This window comes from Dermacentor andersoni, chromosome 7 (assembly GCF_023375885.2).
Source record: "Dermacentor andersoni chromosome 7, qqDerAnde1_hic_scaffold, whole genome shotgun sequence".
Classification (NCBI taxonomy): Eukaryota; Metazoa; Arthropoda; class Arachnida; order Ixodida; family Ixodidae; genus Dermacentor; species Dermacentor andersoni.
Window position 1 is genome coordinate 158,780,610 of NC_092820.1, and position 14,180 is coordinate 158,794,789.

The 14,180-nt window shown below is 45.7% G+C and overlaps 1 protein-coding gene across 2 annotated transcripts in view; it reads left to right on the forward strand.

The window, feature by feature from the left end:
* Positions 1–1,585: 1,585 nt before the first annotated feature.
* Positions 1,586–14,180, forward strand: part of LOC126533427 (equilibrative nucleoside transporter 2-like) — a 71,429-nt gene continuing 58,834 nt past the window's right edge. The window contains exon 1 of one of the 2 annotated variants that reach the window (XM_050180594.3): positions 1,586–1,643. Coding sequence is in view for 1 of the 2 variants with exons in the window: in XM_050180591.2 (XP_050036548.1) it covers positions 10,486–10,514 (29 nt within the window). In the remaining variant the exon portion in view is untranslated. Of the gene's footprint in view, positions 1,644–10,472; positions 10,515–14,180 lie in introns of those variants that run through there. The other variant, XM_050180591.2, reaches the window with a different exon arrangement.

Here is a 14,180-nt window from a genome sequence, read left to right on the forward strand (position 1 = left end):
AGACCTACGGTATTAGGTCGTCAGAGGTCCGAAGAGCGAACATTGTAGTTCTTGTAAATCTTATCTTGCACCGTGTTTTTTAAATAATTATATTTTCTTTGAACGGCTTCGCTATGTAGTTAGGTGGGGCGCCCTATAAAAATACGACGAATAGACCTGCATAGCTTTCCGTATTACCCCTACAGTTGTACTAGCGACCTGCTCGGTTCTCTGAGGAATTACAGAATGAGACAACAAATGATACTCAAATATCATTTCTGCAACAAACATGCGCATTCAGGCGTATAATTAGCTTGATCAATGAAAGCGAAGCTTTCCTTTCCTTCCGCCGGGTTCGGTGCTTCTCTTCGGTCTGTCTCTGATCAAGTAAAGGTGGGCCGATCCCGGATATAGTGTAATACTGTCGGCGCCCGTTAATTAGACCTCGGTTAATTCGACTTCTCTGTTATTTCGAACGCGCCTAAAATTCGCGGCGACGAGAAACCATTCATTGGCTATTTAAGGAAAAGCTGGTTTAATTCGACCGTGAAAGCACGTCGCTTCGGTTAATTCGACCGCCACCGGCGCTCCCTGACGCTCGCAGCGGTTACTAAATGCTTGAAAACACGAGAGATTCAGCAGAGCGCGCTACTGAGTCTCTGGGCGACGACAGTGACCGCAGCAACCCATCCTACTGTGCTGACTCGTTCTGTACCCCTGGGCGATGTCTCTTTTGAAGACTTTTGGCAACGCCGTCGCCGGTGTTGAGGTCTTTGGGCGACTGACCGACGACGACGTGTATAAGTTATTCTGATACTGTATTGAGGTAGTCTGACGACGACAGACTGCATCAAACAGTGAAAAAGTATCATTTTGACTGTCGCTTGCTAATTCGACCTTTCGGATAATTCGACACAAATTTTTACGGTCCCCGCAGGGGCCGAATTAACGGAAATCAACTTGCAAACTGTGTCGAACCAGGAGACCGTGTAATCCGTGGTCAAGTGGGTCGAATGCTGGGGGCGTCCGCGTCATGTCGGCCAGGCACGCATTCGTTGTATGCTATAGCTGCAAAACGCGATGCAATACACAAACAGTTACGAGCACGTTACCGCGGAGCCAAATTACACAAAACTTCCGTGATGGGACGAAGAACTTGCACCGTACTAGCGAGTAAAATAGAATTGCACGCATCATGTGCATATCTGCACATCGATCATTTCACTGAAAACTTAAAAGGTGAGTTTCGTCTGACGCTGATTGCAACAGTGGCATTGGCTCTGCAGTAACATGCATGTCGTGGAGTCTCGTGAAGGAAAAGAGTACGAACGAATGGCGCGAAAGGATATGGGCGTCGCAACAACAAAGAGACGACCACAAACATCGATCGAACACTAGATTCAGCGCAAATGGAGTGCACGGATTGGGTGTTAGGGGTTGCGCGGCGTAGCGTCAGCCTTGCGACAATATGAGCGTGCCCGTTATCGTGACAACAGTGGTGGCGAAGGATGCGAGCAGTATACACCGCGTGCGCTTAATCAGACGCCGATAAGATAGCTTCAAGGGCAGCTCCGCTCGCATACACAGTCATCAAGTGCTGCAGTTGATCACTATCGCGGACCCGGTGCCTCTTCGTCGTAAAAGGCTTCAGGGCGCACACTCAGGTATGTAACAAAGTAAACACCTCGCATTTCGCTATCGTAGTGATTTTCTCGTAACTCGGCTGCAGCATTTATTGGTACTTCCGAGGTAGAGCCATAGTGCTCAAGCACGTTGCAGTTATTGAGTGGAACGACTCTTAAATCATGTAAAACAATGGTGCATCGCTATCGGTTCTACTGTGTCACTGTTTAACCTGGAAAGCTTAAACGGCCCATAAAGTTAAACAGTTAATTAGCCTAAATTGATGAAATATCCATCCGAAGCTCTATTTCCGGTTAATGTCACGGTAATAAGCTCATTATTGGATGGTAAAATCAAGGACAAATTTTCCTTCCTTTTGAGTTTCACGCCAGGACACCAGAATCGGTACGTCAGTGTTGTGTCATGGATTTCAAGGCATTTTTCGTACTTGGGCCGTTGCGGCTAAATTAAATTATGGGGTCTTACGTGCCAAAACCCCGATCTGATAATGAGGCATGCCGTAGTGGGGTACTGCGGATTAGTTTTGACCCCCTGGGGTTCTTTAACGTGCACCTAAATCTAAGCACACGGGTGTTTTTGCATTTCGCCCTTATTGAAATGCGGCCGCCGGGGCCGGGATGTGAACCCGCGACCTCGTGCTTAGCAGCGCAACGCCAAAGCCACGAAGCAACCACGGCGGATTGGCCGTTGTGGCTCAATAGATGTTGATATTTGCTAAGTTCTGTCTTTGGATTTATTACAATACAATAAAGTGCAACTTTTGAAATAAAAAGAATAACTAGGCCAAACAGACGCCGTCAAAATTCGTGACGTCATAGCAAGCTGACACCGTTCCACATCAATAAAAATTGGAACTCGATCACATTAATAATGGCATTGGAGTGTACCTACGTACAAATAAAGCTATGTAATGTAAAAGGTTAATTAGTGTAGTAACTAATTAATTATTAATTGGTTTGCTGAGCTATCCACACCTCGAAACTTCGTTCTGGCGTGTCAGAAACGCTACTGTGTGTTTTGAGATAAGTCTCTTGAGCTTAAATCAGCGGTATAAGATATCAAGCTCAGCGTACCAAAAATGATGCGCTCAGAAAATTGTCCAGTAATATACCCCGAAATCTCCATGAACACTTAATTGCCTAGCAGCTCACCAAGTTGGGCGAATCGGTTTGACAATTGCGCTATGTATGTCTCGTCTTGATCTATATCGTCCACGTCTTAATAATAATAATAATAATAATAATAATAATAATAATAATAATAATAATAATAATAATAATAATAATAATAATAATAATAATAATAACAATAATATTAATAATAATAATAATAATAATAACTTTATTTTCCATCCTAAGGATGTGGGAGGCAGAGAAAAAAAGCTATAGGCTTCCAGCTTAACGTACTCTGGCCTCCCTGATACAAATACATGACCTAAAAAAAAAAGGCAAACAGTACAAGCGTACGAGCTCAGACAAAAAGGAATATCAGAATGCACGAACAAACGCCAATTTTCACACAAACGTACAAATCCATGACAACAAAGCGATGCGCGCAATATCATGTCGCATACTTCAAACAAAAAGTGGCACCCTTTCGCGTATAACCGAAACAAAATAAACGATCAAACAAAGTGCATTTACATCATAGACTATCGAAGTCACTCGGCGAGGTTTATTTCTTCTTCTTCTTCTTTTTTTTTTGCAAAATGGGACGCTCTACGAGTTGCCGCTTTTAACTCTCATCGCCATAAAGCAGAATTCGACTTGCGGAGCGCTCTTGCAGAGCCGGGCAGCAACACGACCGGTATACCGCTATATACTTCGCTCTGCTTTCTACTTAAGGGTTCCACTTAAATTGAGGACGACGCAACGAGCTATGGAAGGAAGAATGATGGGTGTAACGTTAAGGGATCAGAAAAGAGCAGATTGGGTGAGGGAACAAACGCGAGTTAATGACATCTTAGTTGAAATCAAGAAATAGAAATGGGGCATGGGCAGGACATGTAATGAGGAGGGAAGATAACCGATGGTCATTAAGGGTTACGGAGTGGATTCCAAGGGAAGGGAAGCGTAGCAGGGGGCGGCGGAAAGTTAGGTGGGCGGATGAGATTAAGAAGTTTGCAGGGACAACATGGCCACAATTAGCACATGACCGGGGTAGTTGCAGAAGTATGGGAGAGGCCTTTGCCCTGCACTGGGCGTAGCCAGGCTGATGATGATGCTTTACACGCATTCTGCTTATACGCCCCGTCATTCTACAATATGGTCTTGATACTACTGATACCACACATTCCTTCGTTCTCGGCGGCGCTGTGTTTCGGTGGCTACGACTTTCCGCCGCTGAGCACAAGTTGTGGGCCGCATTCCCACGCGGGAGCGGAATACGAAGGACCACTTAAATTAAATTGCGGGGGTTTTACGTGCCAAAACCACTTTCTGATTATGAGGCACGCCGTAGTGGAGGACTCCGGAAATTTTGACCACCTGGGGTTGTTTAACGTGCACCCAAATCTAAGTACCACGGGTGTTTTCGCATTTCGCCCCCATCGAAATACGGCCGCCGTGGCCGGGATTCGATCCCGCGACCTCGATCGTGCTCAGCAGCCCAACGCCATAGCCACTGAGCAACCGCGGCGGGTGTTTAAATTTTTTAAAGAAACGCGAAGTATAAGCATTTAATTCGACGTTTGCAGTGGAGCGCAATGCATTCTTTTGGAGCACGAGTAATTTTTGTGGACAGTGATTTGGGCGCGTGGTAACGAACGCCAGTTGGTTGAAATCAATCCGGGGCGCTCCACCCCATAATTATAATAATCCCTAATAACTAATCCCTAATAATTAATCCGGAGCGCTGCATTACGGCGTCTGCCATAGGCCGCTAATTGGCTGCCTCGTGGCGTTAAATTATGTAATTTTTATTCGAACAGCGAGCGCCATAGCCTGCTTGCTTTTGACTCTTCGGTAAGCGGAAGTTATTTTTCTCGTTATACGATAACCTCGAAAAGAATGACAGCGCTTATCAGTTCGTGTGGCATTGTTGATTCATTTTCTTTTTAACGCACACGCACGAGAGCGGAAGCAGGATTTCATTAGGTCGTTACTTCTGTGCCTGTTAAACTCGGGATAAATCATTTTTATACGTACACGTTATTTGTCGATGAAAAGATAGAAACTTATCACTAACTTCCAATGGAATGGCACATAAACCTCAAGATTATTTATGCAGTGTTGCATGCTTCGCCTGTTAAATTATTCAAGACGCGTGCGTTAAAGGACGTATACGCGTATACGCATTCTGGCAATGGGCGGAATATATGTCACTAGTACTATTCAGTACTAGTGAACCACTACTACCAGTAAAATTACTGTCAGTAGTAGTATGGATAATTTCTGAAACTATCTATATTAAAATAAAGAAATACTATCGATACCATTGCGATACTTCGCTGTTGACTGTGCGATGGATAGTTATGCAATGGTTTGCTTGATATTACCAGGATTTTTTCCATAACTGACCATCAGTAGTTGGTTAAAACACGTTGGCGGGCTAGTTGGTTAGAATCCATGGCCATCAGTAGCACACATTTCGCGCAAATGGGGAACAGGGAAACGTGGCCAAGTTAATGTTGCAGTGTTAACGTGTGGTACTCCGCATGATTTTCCACTATCGATATCAATATTGCGCTATCCATGGTGCTGTCAATAATCGGTTGTTTTAGTATTGCGATAGTTCGATAATAACTAAACAATCGTTAATATCGATAAAAGTGTTCATGACGTCCATAGAGTATCTTATAGGAGGTATCATAGAGTATCTTATAGGAGATAATAATAGAATTATCGATATTCTTACATGATCATGAGTACACTATGCAGGTCGCATTACGCATATAGTAGGTGTCCGGTGATATCTTTTGTAGTAACTCAATGAGTGCCATGGGATGAAGAACACAGGGGACGGTGGCGTATGATAAGAGGATAATGAATTAAGAATCTCCGTAAACGTAGGACGAAGTTTGGTCAAGCAAACATATTGGCAACCGGAGGTAGCTGAAGACACCTTTCTCCCGCAATGAGATGTGCAGATGATTATGATACAGCCTGCGATGGAGCTGGGAATAGGCATTGGGAATGCAAATTTATTGGTAAATTGACTATCATTTCTGTCGATGGCACTGTCGATATAGTATTACGCGAGTTTCATAAACGAAGAATTGAATTCTGGAGTCATACATGCCAAAACGACGATTTGGTCATAAAGCGCGCCGTAGTGGGGGACTCCGTATTAATTTGGACCACCTGGGTATCTTTAACGTGCCCCCAATGAACGGGACCTGGGCGTTTTCGCATTTCGCCTCCATCGGAATGCGGCCGCCGTGGTCGATCTCGTGTTTAGCAGCGCTACACCATATTCATAAACGAAGCGTATCTGGGATATCACGATAGCTTAATGACGTTTTCTGTTGACAGTGTTATTGATAGCCTTGCAAGTAAGTGCTCGCTGGCGAGATTACGAAAAGTTTTGCGATTACTCATAACCAGTAAAACTCTCTTAATGCACATTTGAACATTTTCCTTGGGACAGCAAGGGTGCGGGAGGCGAATGAAATAGCAAAAAGTTGTCTCCGCTATCAAAATTCCAAATATGGCTATCACTTACTCATACTGAACACTAATCATAGTTACATCAGACTAACAAAGTGAATATATGTTTTCTCTATATTTAAATCTGAAAACGCAAATAAAGCTTGTTGCAGCGCAGCTAGACACATATCGAGTTTCTTTTTTTTTTTTTAGGCTACACAAAATTTTAAGAAAGCACATGTGGCAGGTGGCGTAATTGTAGTCCTTGAGCTGGATTACCCAAAGAAGCAGAAGTTACTTGCAAGAGATAACGAAATGCATCTCGGACTAATTTCCAAAATTTACTAATTAACCGTTTATTGATTACTTTATGTGCGGCACGTATTGCAATTTACGAATTGTATCCGGTGAGGTCGCAAGGTGTGTACACTTGGAACGGATCACACCAGTTTCCAGGTATCCAGGGAAAACACGGGCAATGCGGGAGATGGAAATTCAAGACGATGAGCAAAACGTGAACAAGGTGAATGCAGGAGCCAACGTTTCGACAAGTGGACTTTTCTTCAAGGCAAGGAAGAAGACAAGTCCACTTGTCGAAACGTTGGCTCCTGCATTCACCTTGTTCACGCTTTGCTCATCAGTTTCCAGGTATTCATTCTCAAAATTTGTGACGAAGTACAAGGGCGTTGCAGTTACTTCTGGCAAATCGGTCCAGCGCAAACCCGCAAGGCAGAGGAAGGTTCATGAAAAGGAGACATTGTGATCCACTCGACTGTTGCATGAAGGTACACAGGAAAATCATTCAGATTTCTCAGAAATAAAGCTTCGCGGTTGATTTTTCTTTTTCTCTCTCTCTCTCTCTTTTTGTCCCGGTCCGGGGATTCAGCCCGAGACCAACACCATTCCATTGTGGTCGCCCTACCATCTGGGCTAACCAGGAGGACACTTCATAGCCACTTCAGAATGGGACGTTGTGGAGGTTTGTCTTGGCCTCCAGAATTCGAAGGAGTTGAGCGCTGTCCCTTGCCCGCGGTTCAAAATTCCAGGTACCGGCGAACCACGTCGCGTTATACTTTTAGCCATCGGCGTGTAAAGTCAAGACCACGTGATCCCGGCCACAACGGCCGCATTTCGATGAGGGAGAAATGCCACAACACCCGTGTACTTAGATTTAGGTGTATTTTAAAGAACCACAGGTGGTCAAAATGTCCGGAGTCCCCCACTACGGTGTGCTTCATAATCAGGTCGGGGTTTTGCCACGTAAACCTGCGTAATGTAATTTTTTGTTTCAAGACCACGTGAAAACTCCGTTGCGACGGAGATGTGCGTACTCCCCATGAAGCACTCGGTGACGCGTGGCTCGGGATATGCAGTAAGAACGCAGCCAGGCTTATCCTGCTGTACCAGGATTATGTTGCAGTAATAACGTGCGGTATACGTCGCGCTACTTTGTTCTGTTGGTGGCGCCATTCATAGTTATACATGCATCGCTATAACAGGCACGTGACATTTGCTCTGTAATTATGCGTCCAACGAAACAATTGCGGTTACACACGACTTCCCAGCCAAGACGTATATAGTCATGGAAGCGCTCAGAGCACACGTAATACTGATGAAGTGACTAGCGCAAGAGTAGACATGGGGCACAAAAGGGCGGCAAGGGTGCCCCGTGTCTACTCTTGCACTAGTCACTTCAGCATGGAATACCAACTAGCCCGGTCTCACACCCTGCACACGTAATACACCTTGCTCGAGCACCTGCCCATCATCTAGCCTCACTGCCAGAGGATCGACCACGTGCCTCCTTTTGTCAGACAATCCCGTCATGTGGTGCATATTATCCATCAGGTTGTACAGCTCCAGCGAGAGTTCCGTTTCTCCCATGGTGCTTGGCTCAAACTAAAGTTCGACGAATGGTACCAGGAATACGAACAAAAGCACGACTCTAGTCTCCAGCTCTCAAGCAGCTTTCACTGCTCGTGCTGTACGAGACATACAGCTAGCATCATCATCTATATACTGACGCTTCAACTACGGTGAGTGGGTCTGCAGGATCGGTGATGTTTCCTGCAAAAACCTCCACCGCAAAGATTCGACTATCTCACCAGACTACATCGACTGCCGCGGAACTCGCTGATATTCGTTGTGCACTTCGCGTAATTTCTGATGAACTGCCCGAGAAATGGAGCGTGTTCAGTGATTCCAAGGCTGCTCTTTGGTTTCCGCCTTACGCCGCGGACCCCACGAATAACTAGTTCTAGAAATCAGACTGCTGCCTTACCACCTCGTCGAGCAAGGACACGCTACATCACGTTACAGTGGATTCCAAGCCACTGTGGCATAATGGGCTATGAACATGCCGATGCAACAGCACGATCTCCACTTGAGGTGGGCTTGCAAGACTCCATACCATTCTCAAGAACAGACGCAGCAATGAAAATTCGTGTGCTTGCTAATGAAGCCATACGATCTTTATGGAACACAACAAGCTTGAAGCACACACGTCTGCACCGACTGGACCCGTCCCTTCGACTTCGACCCCCATCTGGATTCTCTCGACTCGAGACAACAGTACTTTGTCGACTGTGGCTTGGTGTCGCTTTCACAAGATATTTTGCCTTCCGAGTCGGTATAGACGAGAACGCGGCTTGCAGACACTGAGGCGTCGAGGAGACTATAGAACACGTACTTTGCCACTGTCCTCGATACAGAGCGCACCGGCTGTCGCTAGCGGCCGTGCTGGCACGCCTTGACGACAGGCCACTTTCAGAACAGACAGTCTTGGAATGCCAACAGGAACTGTCGTCGCACCGAAGGTCGGTCAAGGCTTTGTTGAACTTTTTACGTGTCAGTGACCTATTAGAAAAACTATAATGATCCCGACCGTTCTTTTTTTTTTGTACCCGATCTTCCTCCCGTTTTTACTTCCCCTTTCCCTTCCCCTAGTGTAGGGTAGCACACCTAACCTCCTTCCTTTCTCTAATTTTCATCCCTCTCTCTTCTTCTCGCTATACTTGCTATTTAGGACGGTTAATTTTGCCGTTCAGATATACGTAGTTCGACGTCTTTCTCTCTGTCACTTGTTTTTGAAGAAAGCCTAAATGTCTTGAGACATTTTATGGCACATCGTGATATCAATACCCAGCCAAAGGTTTGACAAGAAACCACGACCTTTTATTTTCCAATTAGCCTAGCATTTACAATAACGGAACAAAAGGAAGTGAGCTGTGAGCAGAATGCACCTGTCGTAGCACTCTCTCAGAGTAGAAGTACAGGCAAGCTCTGGCTTCACCTGTGCTGGTAAGAAATTACGGGAGCTGCCACTCCAGCAATTTTTTTTACAAACCTTCTTGGCGCATACCACGCCTTTGTGCATGCAGTGGTTGGAGCGAAAGAGGACAGTACACTTCGAGCTATACGAACGCCGAAGAATTTAACTCCGACCTCACCTCGGGCACCACCGAGGAGCGCCGCCTGCAACGCCGCTGGCGGCACTCGTCATCGCGCTAACATTCCAAGACGCCTGGTAGTTGCCAGGGCGCTGTTTCTTCTGCGCGGCGGCAGTTACTTCGCACGCTGCGTCGCGCGTGCTGTTGAAGACCGCCCGAGAAGCTTCATGCTCAACGCCAGACCTTGCTTCAATGCTGCACCTTTCGGGCAGGACTCAATTTGTTTCTTTAATGCGTTAGCATTATAAATATAAGCGGAAAAAAGTGCATGTGAAGTGTGGGATGCCGGTGACGTGGTAGAGGTATATATGTATATATATAGTGCAACGGGTAGTGGTCACCTCCGGTGAGTTGCTCTTCGCTCCTCGAAGATACAGGATACTTATGTCGAGTGAGCTCCTGAACAACATTTCAGAATGTGGCGAACGCGGTTTAAATCATGTATCCGGGACCTCAAAGTGGTGCGACGCAACGCTAACGCATTTCTCTCGCATTTGCAGCTAAATCGCCACTGAATGTTTAAAAAATTCTTTTACGCACTTAACATCGCCGGTTTGTAAGCGTTCCTGGAGAGCGCGTCACGCGAGACAGACGCGCGTTCTCCAAATCGGCCGCGGTCTGAAGCAACTTGGGGTGCGATCGCCGTTCGTTGCGCCCTTGGTCTGTGGTGACAAGGCCGTCGTCGTCGGCGCGTGGGCTGGGCAGACGACGGCTGCACGTGTTGCGTGCACTTCCCGCCGGCGGCGCCACCGCCTCGGAGCCGTTCGTCTGCTCTTCGCGGCGCGCGCGCGGCGTGTTGACTTGCGTCGCCGACGCGATCGGTCGCTATGGGAATCCAGCTCGGCAGCAGCTCATGGTGAGCCAGCTTTCACGTAGGGCTTGCATGCGCTGTGGAGCTCACGGTGAGCCAGGGGCTTTCATGCGCTGTGGAAGTGCAACGCCGCGTGCGGTGAATGTTTCTCCGGCTGCCAGTGACGTTTTCCCCAACCTCGGTTTCTGTGTTTGTTACGACAAAACCGCCAAATGTGAGTCAATTCGTTGCGGTTTGAACGAGCGTCGTGGGGACACGCGTGTTTAATTGGGGAACAGTTTACGTCACTTTCCCCAATATCACCATCCGTGCACAGCAGTTACGTGTTCGTCAAGCCGTGTGTACTGCGGGCGAAAAGGGGTCTAACAGCTCATCGAGCTGAGAAGAAAAACTAAATAAATACATTAGAATCTTTTAAAGAACAGTTAGACTACCGCAAGTGATACGCCCTTCTATTTTGCTCGGGACTACTCAGAAATGATCAATGTGCAGTTGTCTTAAATAGTGTGATGACGTCGTTCTTTAAGTTTTGCATACACGGAACAGCAGTTTACGATAGGTAGCGAGGCACTGGAAGTGGTAAGAGAATACATCTACTTAGGACAGGTAGTGACTGCTGATCCAGATCATGAGAGTGAAATAATCAGAAGAATAAGAATGGGCTGGGGTGCGTTTGGCAGGCATTCGCAGATCATGAACAGCAGGTTGCCATTATCCCTCAAGAGAAAAGTGTATAACAGCTGTGTCTTACCAGTACTCACGTACGGGGCAGAAACCTGGAGGCTTACGAAAAGGGTTCTACTTAAATTGAGGACGACGCAACGAGCTATGGAAAGAAAAATGATAGGTGTAACGTTAAGGGATAAGAAAAGAGCAGATTGGGTGAGGGAACAAACGCGCGTTAATGACATCTTAGTTGAAATCAAGAAAAAGAAATGGGCATGGGCAGGACATGTAATGAGGAGGGAAGATAACCGATGGTCATTAAGGGTTACGGACTGGATTCCGAGGGAAGGGAAGCGTAGCAGGGGGCGACAGAAAGTTAGGTGGGCAGATGAGATTAGGAAGTTTGGAGGGTCAACATGGCCACAATTAGTACATGACCGGGGTAGTTGGAGAAGTATGGGAGAGGCCTTTGCCCTGCAGTGGGCGTAATCAGGCTGATGATGATGATGATGATGACACGGAATGCAGCGCGTCAGTTAGCTTGAACTAACTGTCGTTAGTTTGTTTTGACACGCGGCGGAATGTATAGAACCCATCTTAGACGCCTTCGGAGAAGAAATGAAGGAATTTCTAGTGACGTCGGAACAAATAGCTAATGACCGGATAAGGTGTTTAGATATGCAAATTGTTTTAAGCCTGGGCCCCTAAAAAAACTTGATGGATTATGCGGGAGAGGTGATCAAGAAGAAAACACATAAAACAGCCCTAATCTAAGAAGTTTGCATGTTCGTCGTTTCTTTTTCTATTTTTTCTCGAGCATCGCGCGCAGGTTGTATATGAAGTTCCGCTCATATGTGCAATCGCTGTTACATTGGACAAACTGGAATGTGTATCAATGACCGCATACGTGAACACGCGGCATCGCCTAAAGGCTCCCAGCACAGTCATCTCTAGAGCTGAAATTCGGGCTGGTTGGTAATTCTTTTTTTTGTTATGATGTTTTAAAATGACAATTTTGTATTTACTTTTGTGCTACGTGTAAGCTATTCGCTGTTGCCAAAATTTTAACGGAGCAAGAGCTTCTGTCAGGTCTCAGTGACTTTTGCTTTTGTCATTGTTTCTGTAAAGATACAGAAGAAAGTGATTATTTCTTTCTTTCTTTCTTTCTTTCTTTCTTTCTTTCTTTCTTTCTTTCTTTCTTTCTTTCTTTCTTTCTTTCATGATTGTCAAAAACCAGCGCGTAAAAGAACAAGTGGCAAACTTACAAGCAAGCACACATGCACAGCACTGTGTATATATGTCTCTTTACGCTCGTACTTTTGTTCTTTTACGCGCTGGTATTTGACGACGGTCATCTCGCTACCCATAGTTAGAGGTGGGGTTTCAGAGCGATCTTTGATAAGTTCAAAAGTAGCGCGAACATCGCACAAGCGATATTTTTGAAACATTTAGCGTTTTGACACGCGGGGACGCATTCCTCAGCTGTCCGTCACTCTCAGGTGTTTGAATTCTTTTTTTTTTTTTTTTTTTTACGTGCACAACCTTGATCGTGCTTTTATGTGTCGCTTCTGTAAATAAAGCATTTGAATGATAGACGGGGGCTTTGGTTTGTGCCTTGTTGTTCTGTGTGGCGCTGTTAAAAAATTCTGCGGTTGTTTCGAGATGCACGAACCCGCCGAAAATGAACACGCTGTTAACTTTTCCCACCACCTGCAGGATAAGGCTCGATACACCTTGTAAATATATTCAGAGACGCTGGATCCGGTTCCTGAGGCATGCTGCTTTGTCATGCTTAAATCGTAGCGTACCTTAAAGATGCTTTCTGGCTCACACAGGAAGAAAAACAAAAAAACTGAGCGCTAGCGGTAGATCTAACATTCGTAGCACCAAAAAGCTACATTGGCTCGCATTGTTCACATTACGAAAGTATACCAGCTGCGCTAGAATCGTCTGCTGGCATGCAAGTCTTTAGGGAAAAGAAGACGGCGCGAAGACAGTGAGGACGTGTTTGACACAGTGAGTGCTTTCGTCGAAGCAGGAATACCCATATGACACTAATACCTAATTTTCTTACTATTCCTGTTGTAATTATACTAAATTACTATCGTTCTAAATTTTGCGATCAACCTTCTTATATTCTTTTTCTCTCAAGTTTCACCGGCCATTTATCTAGTCTCACTGCTCAGTTGCACAGAACTCTTAATTATTCGCAGACACAGCTTCTTTATTAACTGCTTCATTATTATTTATTAACCGAACTTACAACTACCCGATTATATGCCCATCCCCCATTGTAAGCACGTGCCGTGTTTTGAAAGCAACAAGAGCTATCTCTGTTTAATTTTTTTTTTTTTTTAATGCGAGGGTAAATGCCTCAGGGCATACAGGGGTATGTGATGGGGGTGAATAAGGATGATTAAATGAATGAAAAAAGATTTGCGGATGTAATGAAGTCCAAGAGGGATCGATAATGTGGTCCCTGCGTCCACACAGTGTAATCGCTCGGATTATGCGGCGAAAGTCCCGCTTCTGCGAGGTACCAGAGCATCGTCGGTTTCAATGCAGGGCAAGCCCACAGCAGGTGGTGAATGCGTTTTCAGTGTGCAGTCGTAACTGCTAACGTTGGCCGCAAGAGTACTCATTCGACGGCCAAATATGAGTTGTGAGAACAAGCTCTGCCTCGAAGGGCATTAAGTTATGAGGCCCATATAAGTATGCTTTCGTGGCACCGCCTGAACTGGCATTGAACTTTAAGTCGTTGAGCGGTTACTGTCGTTGTTTGCACCCGCGTGACAAGATGGTATAGGCAGGAGGAAAGATATGATGGCACCGAAACTGTTGGAAGCGTGTACCCCATAACGACAAACGGTTTGCGCTATTGATATTTCGGTGGCATGCTGCGCTTTCTTTTTTAACACTTTGACATGATGTTTGTGACCCGTGTGCACATGTTTCAATTTCGTGTATATTTGCGAGGCTCCAGAGAAGAATTAAAGTATACAGTTGTGAGCGACCGATTCCTGTCCATTCTTCTCTCCGTGATCG